General features: G+C 37.5%; 1 protein-coding gene across 9 annotated transcripts in view; it reads right to left on the minus strand.

The window, feature by feature from the left end:
• LOC126367591 (neural-cadherin) overlaps positions 1-14,265 on the minus strand; it is a 302,187-nt gene that overhangs the window by 128,482 nt on the left and 159,440 nt on the right. The window contains exon 2 of one of the 9 annotated variants that reach the window (XM_050011235.1): positions 4,657-4,946. The exons of 7 other annotated variants lie outside the window; for them this stretch is intronic. In XM_050011235.1, coding sequence (XP_049867192.1) covers positions 4,657-4,714 — 58 coding nt within the window. In that variant the 5' untranslated portion in view covers positions 4,715-4,946. Of the gene's footprint in view, positions 1-4,656; positions 4,962-14,265 lie in introns of those variants that run through there. One more of the 9 variants, XM_050011242.1, reaches the window with a different exon arrangement.

Here is a 14,265-nt window from a genome sequence, read left to right on the forward strand (position 1 = left end):
ATATCATACACTAGAACATTTTTCGTTGAATCACAAGATATGAAATGGGTTACGAGTCCTTATAAAATGCTGAACTAAAAGCGTAGTTTTACGCTGCAAATTTATGAACCGTGCCGATTCGAGAAAAAAAGGATCTCTAGTTGGCATGATTTTGCGGTTGTTAGCCTCTGCTTGGCTTCGCGACAGTGCAGGGAGCATTGTACTATGATTGGAAAGTCATTCTGAATTTATAGTCGGCACCCCAATTAGTCACTGAATGAATGAATAGTCTTTCACTTTGAGATATTGTTGTATGAAGGACGTTCAAACGACGTTAAGTAATCTTCAAATGAAGATTTTCCAAAATAGAAACTCTGGTAATACCTTTATACATATGAAGCTTATAATACTTACGAGTAGGTATTACTTCGGATTTTGTCGTAAAAGTAAATAGCGATCTAATTAATACTATTTGTTCTACGTGCCGACCATACACTGCGGACGACGCATTACGTATTTCAAAGGGATTATATTTTACGCCTACTGGATGAAACCTGGATGTGACACGTTCTTAAGCGGACTCTTGCAAAACCCATTTTGCCTTTGAACACCTACTTAATATTTAATAATTTCAGTTTTATTTGTAAGAGATTTAGTTACGGAACACGAGGTGAATTATCTCGCCGGCCGCTGCGGGGTGCGAGCCGAGGCTGCGGCTAGCCGTGTACATAGCTGCCCTATCCACTACTATGCGTATATTAATTTATCTTCTGAACTTAATAATTAACTTTAAAGTTACGTGTATGCTGAGTTTGGCACTTCATTGCCTTATGAAGTCAATTTCAACGGCAATTATCTAGAATCCAGGCGCTGAGGGGACTCGCTAACTTGTGTTATTAAGGCCAACTATGAAATAGAAATTTAATATGCCATGTGAATTATAGTGGCGGCTCACAAATAGTTGGCAGTTACAGTGAAAAATTGTTTCACGAGTTTACAGGTGGAACTGCAATAACGGTCGGTCCTGGGACAAAGAAGACTCTGACAGCAATATGAAGCGGTGTTGTTTTTGTCGCCCGTGGCGTCGCTAGAATTGCAGTTGCCACAGGAGTATTAGTTACGATGGAACCAGTCGTAAAACTGCCGCAGAGCACCGGAGCACGAGTAACATATTAGAGTTTAACGATGACGCCGGGCGCATAATATGAACATTATTCTTCGGACATCAACCGAGTAATACGCTTGAAAACACTTTACTTGGAACAGAGTAAAGTTAGTTACGATATGGTATATTGATAAGAGTAACAGAGTTGGTGTGAATAACTCACAGCGGCCAAGCAGATAGGAGACAGCATCTCGCAATGTTCTTAACAGCAATTTAAACAGAAACAAAGCCGGAAGCTGGCGGGTGCGAGCTACCATTTGCACAGTGTACACACAGCGACGCATTAGGAAGATTAAAACTTGTAAAAGCAAAGAAGCGCGACAGCCTCCGCAGACACATGCAGAGCGCATAAATAAGTAGGTACATACAGACCAACTTTCATACAGTCAAAGTGTGCCAAGTGGAAGCGATAAAAACTTAACTCTATCCAACCAGACCCAGGTTTTACTACTAGAGGACTTCATAAGTCTTTCAACGGTTTAGCGTTTGCATCGGAAAATTGAATTTGTTTTTAAAGAATTGTCCATAAAGAAACTAAGTTACGTAGACGTAACGTACTTTTATTCGAAATACAAACTTGAAATTAGAGTAGAGAAAGAAAAGGTCACCTTTTATGTATTTGAAAAGCTTTGACTAGCAACTAAACTGATTACAGCTGGTAATAAGATGAGTAAAGTTTTAGTTTTTATTTGGAGAAAACTTTATTGCAATATAAATATTATGTTATTACGTACGAATTTTTATAGTTTCAGCTTTGTTCGGACCAATAAGTCGTGAAGTAACTTTGACTAGCAACTTGGCTGCGTGTTCAATACTCGCTCTACTGACTTTCTGATTAGGTTACGATCTATTTATGGCTCGTGATGGCAAAGAGCGGACGTGACAACCGGAGGCTGTCACCAGGTGAATTTAGCAGGGAGGCTTGCCAACCATGGTGTAGGAAAACCTCTCCAATCCATGGTTCTATGAACTAATCAATTCATGCAAATATCAACCAGTTTCAAAACTTTTTAGAGTCCTTATATTTTCGTTGTGCTTGTGGGGGTATGCCATAAGCGTGTCACTCAATGTGTTATCCTATGTTCCTATTGTCACGATGTGAAGAGATCTATAAGGAAAGAATCTTGTATTACACTTATACAAATCCTCGTTTATTTGGTTTAAAAAGGATTCGTGACAGTATTCCCTTATAAGAATTGACGGAAGGGATTTGCTGTCACATTGGGAAAAACAAAATAACACGTGAACAATAAATCTGCTTCGCGATGTCTTGTCGTCAACCGACAGTAGCTACTAAAGGTCGTACCACACAGGCAATTGCTGAGCGTATCCGCGCCGTGATTTGTGAGCGAATTCCCGTCTATACCGTCGCGAAAGGAGCATTTCCAAGCGAGCCTAAACTATAAAGCTAACTTCACTGTAGAAACTTCTGAACGCTATATAGGTATACTACCATGTATCGACCCGAATGTAATAATACTATAATTAAGTTTGTGTAAAGTATGCGTCTAGCTTACGAAGTGACTATAACTTCTGAACGAACGTAGGTACTTGTATATAAATTGCATATTAATGGTTGAGAACAACCTATCTTCACTTCTAAATTCTGCAACTAGGTACTTCTTCTCTCGTGTGGGTTGAGACGAGGATTACCAACCTCATCAACCCTGGTGTCAGGGTTACTATTGAGCCGTCAAATGCCCCTGGCATGACTCATGACTACTTACTTACATCAGTACGCACTTATCGTCTTACTTTCCGACAATCAGGTGATCAGCCTGTAATATCCTAACCAAACTAGGGATCACAAAGTAATTTTTGTGATATTTACCCACCGGTATTCAAACCCGGGGCCTCCGGATCGTGAGCCAAACGTTCAACCACTGCACCACAGAGGCCGTTAAGGTACTAGAATGATCGAATACTCAGGGAAAATCCTAAAAATACAATAAGGAAAAAGTTTTTTTTTATTCGAAGTGTCTTTTCGCCTTTCCTAAATTTCCGTTGCGTGCGTGCTTAACACTCGGCAGTTGTCAGTGAGATACCTTAAGGGCTAGGCTGCTTTTATTATCTCTACTTGTCGGAAGACATGTAGCGGTTAGTTAAGATTGTCACGTCACTGTCACACCTACCTACGTGACTTCTGGATATTATAATAATAATATCCTATAAATTATAGGACCTAATGGGTATAAATTATAATAATAATTTAGGTCCTATAGTTATTTACATAACATAAGCTAGCGACTAGGGTGAAGTAAATGCCTACATGATTTCACTTTTCGCTTCATTATAGACGGTGATACGGCTCACTACCTACCAAATTGGTCTAATAGAAAGTTCAGATGAACAATGGTAATTAGAAATCTTATTCAACGATAATAATCTAACCACAGGAGTGGGTGTATATTAAACTATAGGTACACTTCCTACCCCATGGGGATGCAGGTGTGATGCTATGTGCTAATTAAACCAACAAAACCTCAAAAATAATGAGGATTCCTACCAATAATTATCAAATATCATATAAAATATTAACAACTGTGGTAAAAGTACAAAAGTAACTCACATTTTTCACATCTTTAATTAAAATAGATAAAATTTTAGTCGTGGTAGCCTAATTTGAAGAACGCTTGACTCTCATTGTTAGGTCATTAATCCGTGATTATCATATGCTCAGCGGTTTAGCAGAACATCGTGAGGAAACCTACACACTCGAGAAATGTAGCTATTTTCAGTGGTATGTGGAAGGTCAAACAGGCAGTCGTTTCTTTAAAAAACCAGACCAGTCACATCTTCAGGTTAGGCAAGCGGACCGCGTGAAAAACGGGATAACGTTGGAGAAAAGATGAATGAACAAATTCATTATATTCATTATTACATTACACGATGGATAGGTATTTTATTATTATTTTATGATATTGATATTTGAGTCGCGATGAGAATCTTACGAAACTTGCCTATGTAGGTAATCGTAGCTAATATTTATATCAAAAATTGAAGCCTTAAGTACAAATCCGGTTAGCACAGGCCACCGATCCTTTTCCATCTTTAGTCACAAATACCTCTTTAGCAAAAACCAGCACGAGTCACATGGAATTCAAGGAGCGTTGCGGCATTTGTACGTGGCTACCTACGAAGTCGAACATTTCAACAATTTCCTTTCCCCGGAACATTCCCAGTACCGCATCTGTGTGGGAGATTTTTGTTTATCTTTCCATAAAAGGAAGAGATCTTTAAAAAAGATATATCCAACTTTGCTACGACTTTTCATTGTTACGTTTTTCAATATGCGTACAGTAAAGAATATTACTAACTGATGTAATTACGTAATCGTCGCGTATCAGGGGCATCAGGGGCCTTTGGCGGCTCAATAACAAACGTGGCTGGGTTGATGTGATGAGGTTGGTAATCCACCTCACAATTCACACGATAGAAGAAGTAAAAATACATAATATTTCCTGTGCAAAGTACTGTGACAAATGCACTGTAACGTTTACTCTAAAACTTACCAATGATAAGCCGGAGAAGGCTGGCTGCGAGCAGACCCAGGTCCGCAGAGTTAGCCATGGGTCTCGCTCGTCATGTCGCCACAGTCACGACCCATCACACACACTTGCCCGCGCCACACCACCGGTCCGAACACTGTTCATCCATTAAGTCCAAAATCCAAACCGCTTCCAAAGATAGTAAAGTTCAAAGAAGTTCAACAAGGTCAAGGTTAGAATGTACTAAATTAAACACTGATAACGCAAATATTTGTGTATTCCTCTCAACGGACGGTTAACAAGCTATCCGTATCCTGTAAAGAGAAACGTTGTCAGCAGAGCTCCCCAGGAACAGCAGTGAATACAGCACAATAACTCATTCGGAATTGGTATAACTTTTTTAATTTGCGCTTCGGTATAAATGCAGGCTTTGGAATGATTTATTTCGGAGACGGTTGTGTTTTTAACTAAAAAAATATGAACACGTTACACCGACGGAGAGCTCAATTATAATGTCTAAACCAATTTTTACTTTGGCAAACATTAATTACGTTAATAAAAGAGATACTCTGATAACATCTAAAAGAGAAAGTAATTATAATATCTGTCTCGCTTTAAAATATAGTCTGAGCATTATAGTCAAGATAAAACGATATTGCAGAAATTATACGAAAAAATTGAGTCGGGGAAAAAAGTCACGTTGTCATGGCGGAGGATAATCGTACAGATTGCTATCTTCTCTTACAATTTCTTTATCTACAACCGCTGAGCAAGTAAATTACTTGGGTCTAAAGGAAATTACAGGACGCGAAGGTCGAGCCGGACCAGTTATCAGTTAGTTAAAATGCAAATTGTTCCCTTTTGTTTGCGCAACCGATCGACAGCGCACTAGCGGCGCGCAGCAAAAATGCTAAACACTCATTTATAGGCAACTGTCATCATATCTTACGTTATCCACCCGATTACAAGGGATAGCAGCTTCCATGAAGTTTATAACTTCATTTTAATATCATCATCATATTTGCTGAACGTACTATACGTTATATCATAGAGTAACGTTATGCTTTAAAAGTTAATAAAATTTTCAAGGCATGAATCCACTTCTCATATTTTTATTTTCTACAACATAGCATCGTGAAATATTATAAAGGCACATTATGAGCATAGCTGTTTAAAATTCACGTTTGGTTTAAAATATTATTATTCGCAAAAAGAATAACTTGATAGAAGTTTAAATAAATATGGTCGTCGGAGTTTACGCTACCGTTGTGCCCATGATTATATAATAGTCTAAGTTTACCCTAAATAGATGCCTAATGAGCTACCCCTAAATATAGCTGTCCGGCTGGCCAAAGGTGAAACGTGATTTCTCCAATAAAGGCAAAGAACAAATACGATGTCTGCCAGCTCTCGACCATCAGTCTTCGTTCGGCACACAAGACACAGGCCCGCCCCCTCGCCCAAACCCTAGAAGTACGTAATATTAACAATTTAGTAGCCTTGGAAGATATTAATAATATGTAATAAGGTCTAGCCAAGGTTATCTGAATCTATCTGAATGACAACAACCGTAGTTATACTGGTGCTCATTCCTGTAGACACCATTAATTTTAAGTTATATCTGTCATTTTATTTTCCGCTGAAAAGGACAGGGGCTGGTAATTCACAAGCATAAAATTTATGGAACACATCTCAATTTTAGGCACTAATCTAAATCCAAAAAAACCCCTCTATAAAATTTACATTGGCCAATAAATCGACAGATTTAAGTAGACAGCACACGTCAAACGGATTGCATACCAGTGAGATAGGTATCTATTTGACTTGCCCGGGTTCATTCATTCATTCATTTTAAAATTAACAGCTGCCAGTCATTCGTCCCTTTCCTGTTCGATGGATAAAATGATATAACTTAAAATAAAATTAGACCGTATCTACAGGAATTAGCACCAATATACCTTAGTAGGTACACGCTTGTATGCATGTTATAATACATGTCCTTCATATCTTTTTCCATATTCAAACAAACGAATAAGCGCACAGTATTCAGAAGGAAGTTACGACTGTCAATATTCGATAAATGCTTTTAAGGTCCCATTCAATAGGTACTCTTAAATCAGTATCTTGCACACCGGTAGGTATATAGCCTTACGAAATAATATATTCGGAAAGTTCGTGAACAAAATACAAATAGGACCGGGAGTCGGGCGCGGCCGGTTGGAGTACACCGTGGAAGCCTCTCAACAAACCTGTGGGGTCGCGTGACGCCAACCTCGCATTAAGTGTACGTACTTTCAAATTCATTTCGACCACTACAAACTCTTCACTAAATCCTATTGTTCAACTCCCAACATGTGAACAACTTGTTCATAACTAATCCTAAAACTCACAGGTCTGTTTCTACAGAAATAAATTCAAGTAGGTACTTTACCTTTAAACAGAACAAAATAACGGTTGAATTTAAAGTATAATTTCAGCTGCCTCGTGTCTTAATTAATTTGTAAATCAAAGAAAAACACTGAAATTTCCATTATTAGGGACCTAAAAAGGGAAAAGTAAACAAATAGAATTATCGACAAAATTCAGGCCAAGTGACATTACACAGCGGGGCACTTGAAAACTCTTTGGATTACAAGACGCGGTCACAACTAACTTGGGGGATAATTCACAGAAGGATTAGAAGTAAGTGTGGATAATGCCGGCTCTGGATGTTAAATAAATCACGTCTTAAAAGTGCTTTAAAGGGTGCGTCTCGACTCGCGGTGATTTGTGTGGCGAGCCTGTGGTGAACGCAAACACGATGTCGCTAGGCTGTATCCAGCTCGCTGTACTTGCTAGACGGCCGCATTTTATAAGATAAGTCCTTTTGTTTTGGAACAATAAGACAAAGCACATTTTATCTGGAAAAAAAAACAAGAATGACCGAAATAACGTGAAGGAGGAGGTTCGCGTAATTTATGTTTGAAAATATCATGGTAATTTTTGCAAGCCTGCGTACCTAACGGGGTTCGGGTGTCGTAATTTTCGGCAAGTGTGGCGCGGTCAACCCTAGCCGCAGTGATTGCGCCACGCCTGCCAAGGCCTGGTCGCTCGAGATAAAACATTTCGTTGTAGACGCATTTGTACAGCATTCACGTCAAAAAATCGGGAGCCGGCTCTACCTCGTCCTTTTTGTATAAAGAGTTATAAGAGACGATGCGCTGATGTTATAAATTATTCACCCGTTAAATTGAAAATGAGGTTAAACCTGTCTTGTGTCATTGTGGCTAATGAGTTATGAATGAAATTAGGTGAATTCTGTGTGATTTACTTAAAGGGTATGACGTTGTAAGCTCTCATTTATGAATTGGATTGCATATTATCAGCATAATCTTAGAAAACAAAAGGTGCATATAATAAAAATATAAATATGGTAGTAGCTTTGTGCTTCGTGTTTTTTGTGTTGTTTAGTTGGTTTGCTTTGTATTTTTACTCCCATGAGATTACTGCAGTTATGAAATATTTCAAAAAATATTATGAAAGGAAAACTAACAAAAAATGCAATTATTTCAGTGGAAAAATATTGTATGTAGCGTGATTAAAGTTGTTTGAACTGTACAAGCAAATCCTTGTACAGTTCAAAACACCTGGACAAGCATTTGCTTGTCATTTGACAGACGCGACATTAAGCCACTCGCCGTAAAGAGACCGGCCGTAGCGGGAATCCGCGTTCGGGGAGTCGCTGTCAACGCCATAATTCGGCATAATCAATACATGTTTTAATCTGAGTATGAAAACATCGAAATTATTTTTCATTTTAGACAGCCGGTAATAAATATCAATTTACATTGAAAATGTCGGATGTAATTGCAGTTTACGCTCAATTTACCTCAATATAGACAGGCAGATAATCTTGAGGGTTCAAAAAGTCCCTTATTTTCTTTTGTATTTTCTTACAATCAAAGTCAAATCAAAAATAATGAGATGTTGGCTAGACAACCAATAACGAATTGATTTCTACATATAAGAAGAAAAGGGTAAATGAATCTCTAGAAAGAAGTAGGCTTTATCTTTGTACAACACAAACTAGCTTTAAAAAAGACAATTCTACTACAGGGCGCCGATGTGAAGAATGTTATTATAATGTATATAATTTAGGCGTGACTTAGGTACTTATATTATAATTGTATATTTGCGTCGCGCGTCGTATGGCACTCACTACCCTACTGGTCAATTTTCTGAGAACTCTCCGTAACTAATAAAAAAATTAAAACAAAAAGCCTGAAGGTGCCCAGGTGGACGAGAATCTCGGCTTGGGGCGTCGTCTGAGAGAACTACGTTATAGCGATAAGCGTTGAAAGAGGCAAAACGTCGACCACGCCGGCAAGGCCAGTATCGGGGTCCGCAGAGAAAATTGAAATGTTGTTCACAATCTCCTCTTAGCACGCGTAGGTATACGCGTTTATTATTGCGATAAAAAATATGTAATATTCTGAGTAAAAGCTTTTAAGAGCCCAATCGTATTAGTCGTTTTAAAATTCCAAGATGTTGTACCTTCTAAATACAATAATCATTAATTATATGGATTCCTTCAACGGTATTTCGTAACGTCAATAGCAATAGATACGTGGGTACTTTTATTTTTGTGGCAAACATTTCAACCTCCGTGGTCTAGTGGTTAGAGCGTTAGGCTCACGATCTGGAGTTCCTGGTTCGATTCCCGATGGGGACATTGTCGAAATCACTTTGTGAGACTGTCTTTTGTTTGGTAAGGACTTTTCAGGCTTGAATCAACTGATTGTCCGAAAAAAGTAAGATGATTCCGTGCTTCGGAGGGCACGTTAAGCCGTTGGTCCCGGCTATTAGCCGTAAAAACACCTCCACCAACCCGCATTGGAGCAGCGTGGTGGAGTATGCTCTGTACCCCCTCCGGTTGATTGAGGGGAGGCCTGTGCCCAGCAGTGGGACGTATATAGGCTGTTTATGTATGTATGTATGTATTTAAAAAAATATATATACGGTCGAATTGATAACCTCCTCCTTTTTTGAAGTCGGTAAAAATGAGCATTATGTGACCTTTTGCGATCCCAAAATGCGAGGCGCGTTCTAACACTGAGCAATCAGGGCCGCTATGGGAAGTCAGTGTGATAAAGAACCCTATTCAATAACCCGACACACTCATGATCACTGTTTGTAATAAACTTTTAGGTACACAAAGCACAATGAAGAATCAGTAATGCGCTACAAGACTTTGTTTTTTCTATAACAATAACGCGGAAAAACTGTTGTTTCATTTTGCGGTCAACATAAGAGCGGCATTACAGTAGCATTGTGCTTTCTCATTTCTTTTTCCTGGTCTAAAATTCATATAGACTTTGTTTATCTAGCTGTTAACAACGAAGGTACCTACTAAAGAAAATACAGTATCGAAAGAAACATAGCAACCAGTAGTCGTGTAGGAGTTTCTTAGACATTCTACACGACCTTTGATTTATTAGAAACGGAACATTTGATTAATGCCTGGTTTTAACTGTGTTTGTCTAGTTATTAAATAACTTATAATGTATACTACATAGATTTAAAAGATGTATTGCTGTTGCAGTTTCTTGTCATTTCTTCTCCTCAGCCATAACATCTTGCGAAATGACGTAGATTCGAAACTGTTAAATTGACGTTCAACAAGTTTGATAATTACGTTGAATCAGAATCATTTGATTCTGATTCTGAACGATAAGTAATAATACAAGTAAATATATTGTACCTAAAACCAATAACTAAGTATATTATGCTGTCTATGTAATCTTCATCTTCGTGCGGATCGTGACACCTCACAATCCACACGATAGAAGATGAACCCTGAACACATCAACCCTGGTGTCGAGGGTATTACTGAGCCGCCATAGGCCCCTGACATGAATCACGTAACGACTACGTACTTACATCAGTAAGTAATAACCGGGACCAACGGCTTAACGTGCCTTCCGAAGCACGGATCATCTTACTTTTTTGGATAATCAGGTCATCAGCCTGTAATGTCCTAACCAAACTAGGTATCACAAAGTAATTTTTGTGATTTGCCCCCACCGGGATACGAACCCGGGATTCCCGGATCGTGAGCACAACGCTCAACCACTGGACCACAGAGGCCGTTGTCTATGTAATAACTATACCTAAGTCACGTGACAAAAACAATTTTCTTTTTAACGAAACTGAATATTTAATTCAAAACTTATAGATTCTATTAATGTTGAAAGTAATGTTGACAGAATGGAAATAATACTGAATAGACTTCGATAAAGCTAGTGAGAAGGGTTAACGTTATAACAGGATTGGCCCGCTCGGAAAGGAAATAAGATAGGCACTGGATGATTTACTCCATAAAGAAAAAAAACAAACGATTGGATGGCGAAAGGCCAGATTGCGAATAGGATCGACTTTATAATAGTCCATAATATTATCATAATACAATTTCCTGTCCCGACCTCATATATGTGAGTAATAATAATTTCATGAATCATAATTATATTTTTATCCTATACTTAAAAGGTACTTAATAGGTTTTGGTAAGCATGTTTAATTTATCTACGAAGACAAACGCGGTGCTTGTTTGAAAATACCAGTCTTCATAAACAGTTCTGTAAACATATAATTAGTTATAATAACACCTGTTTTGTACAGGAACGCCTACGCCGCCTAATCAAATTAGTAGAAAAGTCTTTGATAAAATCAAATCTTTTAGAAGAATCTCTCGAGATCCCTTTGTGGGACAGGCCTCAGTCTAAGAGTCTCGACTAAACGGGGATGTATTTTATACGATGACTCGCTTGTTTTTCTTCGGGGACACAAGAGCTTTTAAGAGGTCCGTGGAGACGAATAAGTCGTAACAAAAACTCATGAAAGAAAATGACAAAGATAGCAATATAAATTTATGTTCGCTAAAACGTGCCGAGAATAAATATTGACCTTAGATTAGATCAATTTGAACACTGCATGAATTCAATAGGCTCAAATTAAATTCGTAGGCAGTCTCTTAACAAAATTAATAAAGCCCATCCGGCCATTTCTCTTTAATTAAAACAGATGTTCTTGTTATCATAGTTACTGGTCCTGTCTATTTCTTACCCGTGTATATTTTATGTAATTATTCATGAATAACTAATTAATCATGATGTTCGAGTTTGTATACTTGATATTATACATCTAAGACTAATAATTAGTTACTTAAAAGAAACTTAACCAAAATTTTATCTAAAACGACTTAAAGACTACAATTGTAAAAAAGAAATTGATCGCTCAGTACTGCGAGAAGTGCAGCGTCAAAGGAGAGGCCTTTGCCCAACCGTGGAACAAAACAGGCTGCAAAAAATAATAGTTTATTATTTTTCCGTGTTTACTGACGAGGAAATTACTAGGTTCCACCTAATTATAACAGACATAAGTAATAGATGTAAAAGTGGTCACTTAGTGATTGAAATGCAGCGATGCCAAAATATTTTGATCAGATGGCAACAGAGCCAACCGCCGATTAAATGGATTCGGCATATTCGGAGGTCGACAGCGGGATGACAAGGGGTAACTGAAGGTTCAGTTTACACTTGTCGGGAGAGCCGGCCTGAATATTCATCATCAGTCTAATATGTCTGTCGCACTGACCTCGCTTTGCAATCATACATGAACCCTGGTATTTTAGGCGGGATACGGCTTACTGGCCAAAAACGTAGCCGACGATTGCAGAATTAGTGGGCGGGTTTGCTTAACATATCTCGGCCGAGGGACTGGAGATGGCCTGCAGTCCCCTATCTAATCAGTATACGTAGTGAAGATTGCTGTAAGATCGCAAAGAACAATGTTACCTGTTCGATCGACAAGACTGGGAGCTTTGAATATTAAACAGACCAATCACGTCAGGGGCCGCCGCCCCCTCCCCTCATTACTCCAGCTGCTAAACGCCAGCAGACGGCAAGCCAGATTAATTGCAACCCTCGGGTATCGCTCTAGCGACACTACAAATTATGACAACCTATCGACCCAAAATCTGCCGCTTATTGAGTGCAAGATGTATTATTTTCGTAAAATGTTTGTTTTGTTGTATTCTTGGAAATCAAATGTGAATATCCAATTACTCGTACGCGCAAAGATAATTAAATTAAATAACATTTTCAAAGGTAAATAAAGCGCATGATTGTCACTGTCAATTATTCTTTTCATTATACAATTTCTGAGAGAATTGAATATAGAATGGATATATAATTTGAATATCTCTATATCTGTCACTTACAAACAATCTAGTGAAAAATTTAGTTATTGTCTATAGCACTCCACTGTTCCACTGCGGATTGGTATAGAAAATCTTCTCAAATTATATTTATATTTTATATATGGTATCGCCTTTTTATAGCAAAAACCACGTAAGCACCTTTTTAAATAATCACGTTTTGATTTTGTCTTTCATGTCTTTGAATTAATTTCAATTCTGGTACAAAATTTTAAACAATAAAATATTACCAATTATTCAGCATTAGACAAGCTTTAGTTTCCTAACCTCCACAGGTAAGAAATTCACATCCGAATATGATTTTTCAATAAAGGTGCTTTTGTCTTCACTAGTATAAGCGCCTATATCGATATTCAACACGTGATATTTATATGATGATCCTTAGTAGAACTACAAAGCCTATCGCTGGAAACAATGCATTAACTTTAGAAATTCAGAATATAAAGCGAACTTTTAACTTTCGATCCGTAACAGCTTTACATCATTTTAAATGCAATATTGCTATTCGATATTTGTTTGCATTGCACATTTACTTTTATATGCGCAAATGTCAAAATGCAATATTGGTTTTTTAGATGAATGGCTTTCATGTGGCCTTTTTAACCCCCCTGTTGTTAATTAACATCACGTTTATTATGTTTGATTGACAGTACATTCCAACATCCAATTATCTGATAATAAGTAGCTTGTTATATATAATTAATACATTATAACAAATCTGTGCTATCGACGATGTGTCAATAATAATGTCGCAACAATAATTAATCGTTTCATCGCAGTCGTAAGCTCCGTAATTAGGTTACTATCTAAATCTGAATCCCAAGAGACAGCTGAGAGGCTTAGCCTATTATTATAATTAATTTGTTTATTATGACAAATGCTCAAAGATAATAATATAACATAAACACAACAACAATTGACGATTAGGCAGTTTCCTAGGTCTAAGATAAATTTTGAAATTCTGTTTAATAAATACAGATTTAAAGGTGACGAAAAAAGTTTTCTTTTTTTCTATTTAACCTATTTATGAATTTTAATAAAGAAAAATGTAATGATAATTGCGACATTTTGTCACGTTTTTCTATGTAGGTACGTTTATATACGTTTTTGCTGTTTCATACAAATTCCATAGTAATTTCGTGTTTTGACGTTTAGTAACTGATTTGACTAGTTGGAAACTAGCTTATTCAAGAAGCTGAATTTCTTTTCTAGCGTCACGCTTCTATAGTGCTACAAGTTTTCTAATATCTCTATGAATAGACGATTCACGTCAGTTCATTATCAAGCCATAACTCAAAAAACTAATTCAGAGGAATGTCAATTCTTAGCAGGCTTTACAGTGAAGATAGCAACATACCTCTAACACGATCAACTTAATA

Source organism: Pectinophora gossypiella, chromosome 1 (genome assembly GCF_024362695.1).
Source record: "Pectinophora gossypiella chromosome 1, ilPecGoss1.1, whole genome shotgun sequence".
Classification (NCBI taxonomy): Eukaryota; Metazoa; Arthropoda; class Insecta; order Lepidoptera; family Gelechiidae; genus Pectinophora; species Pectinophora gossypiella.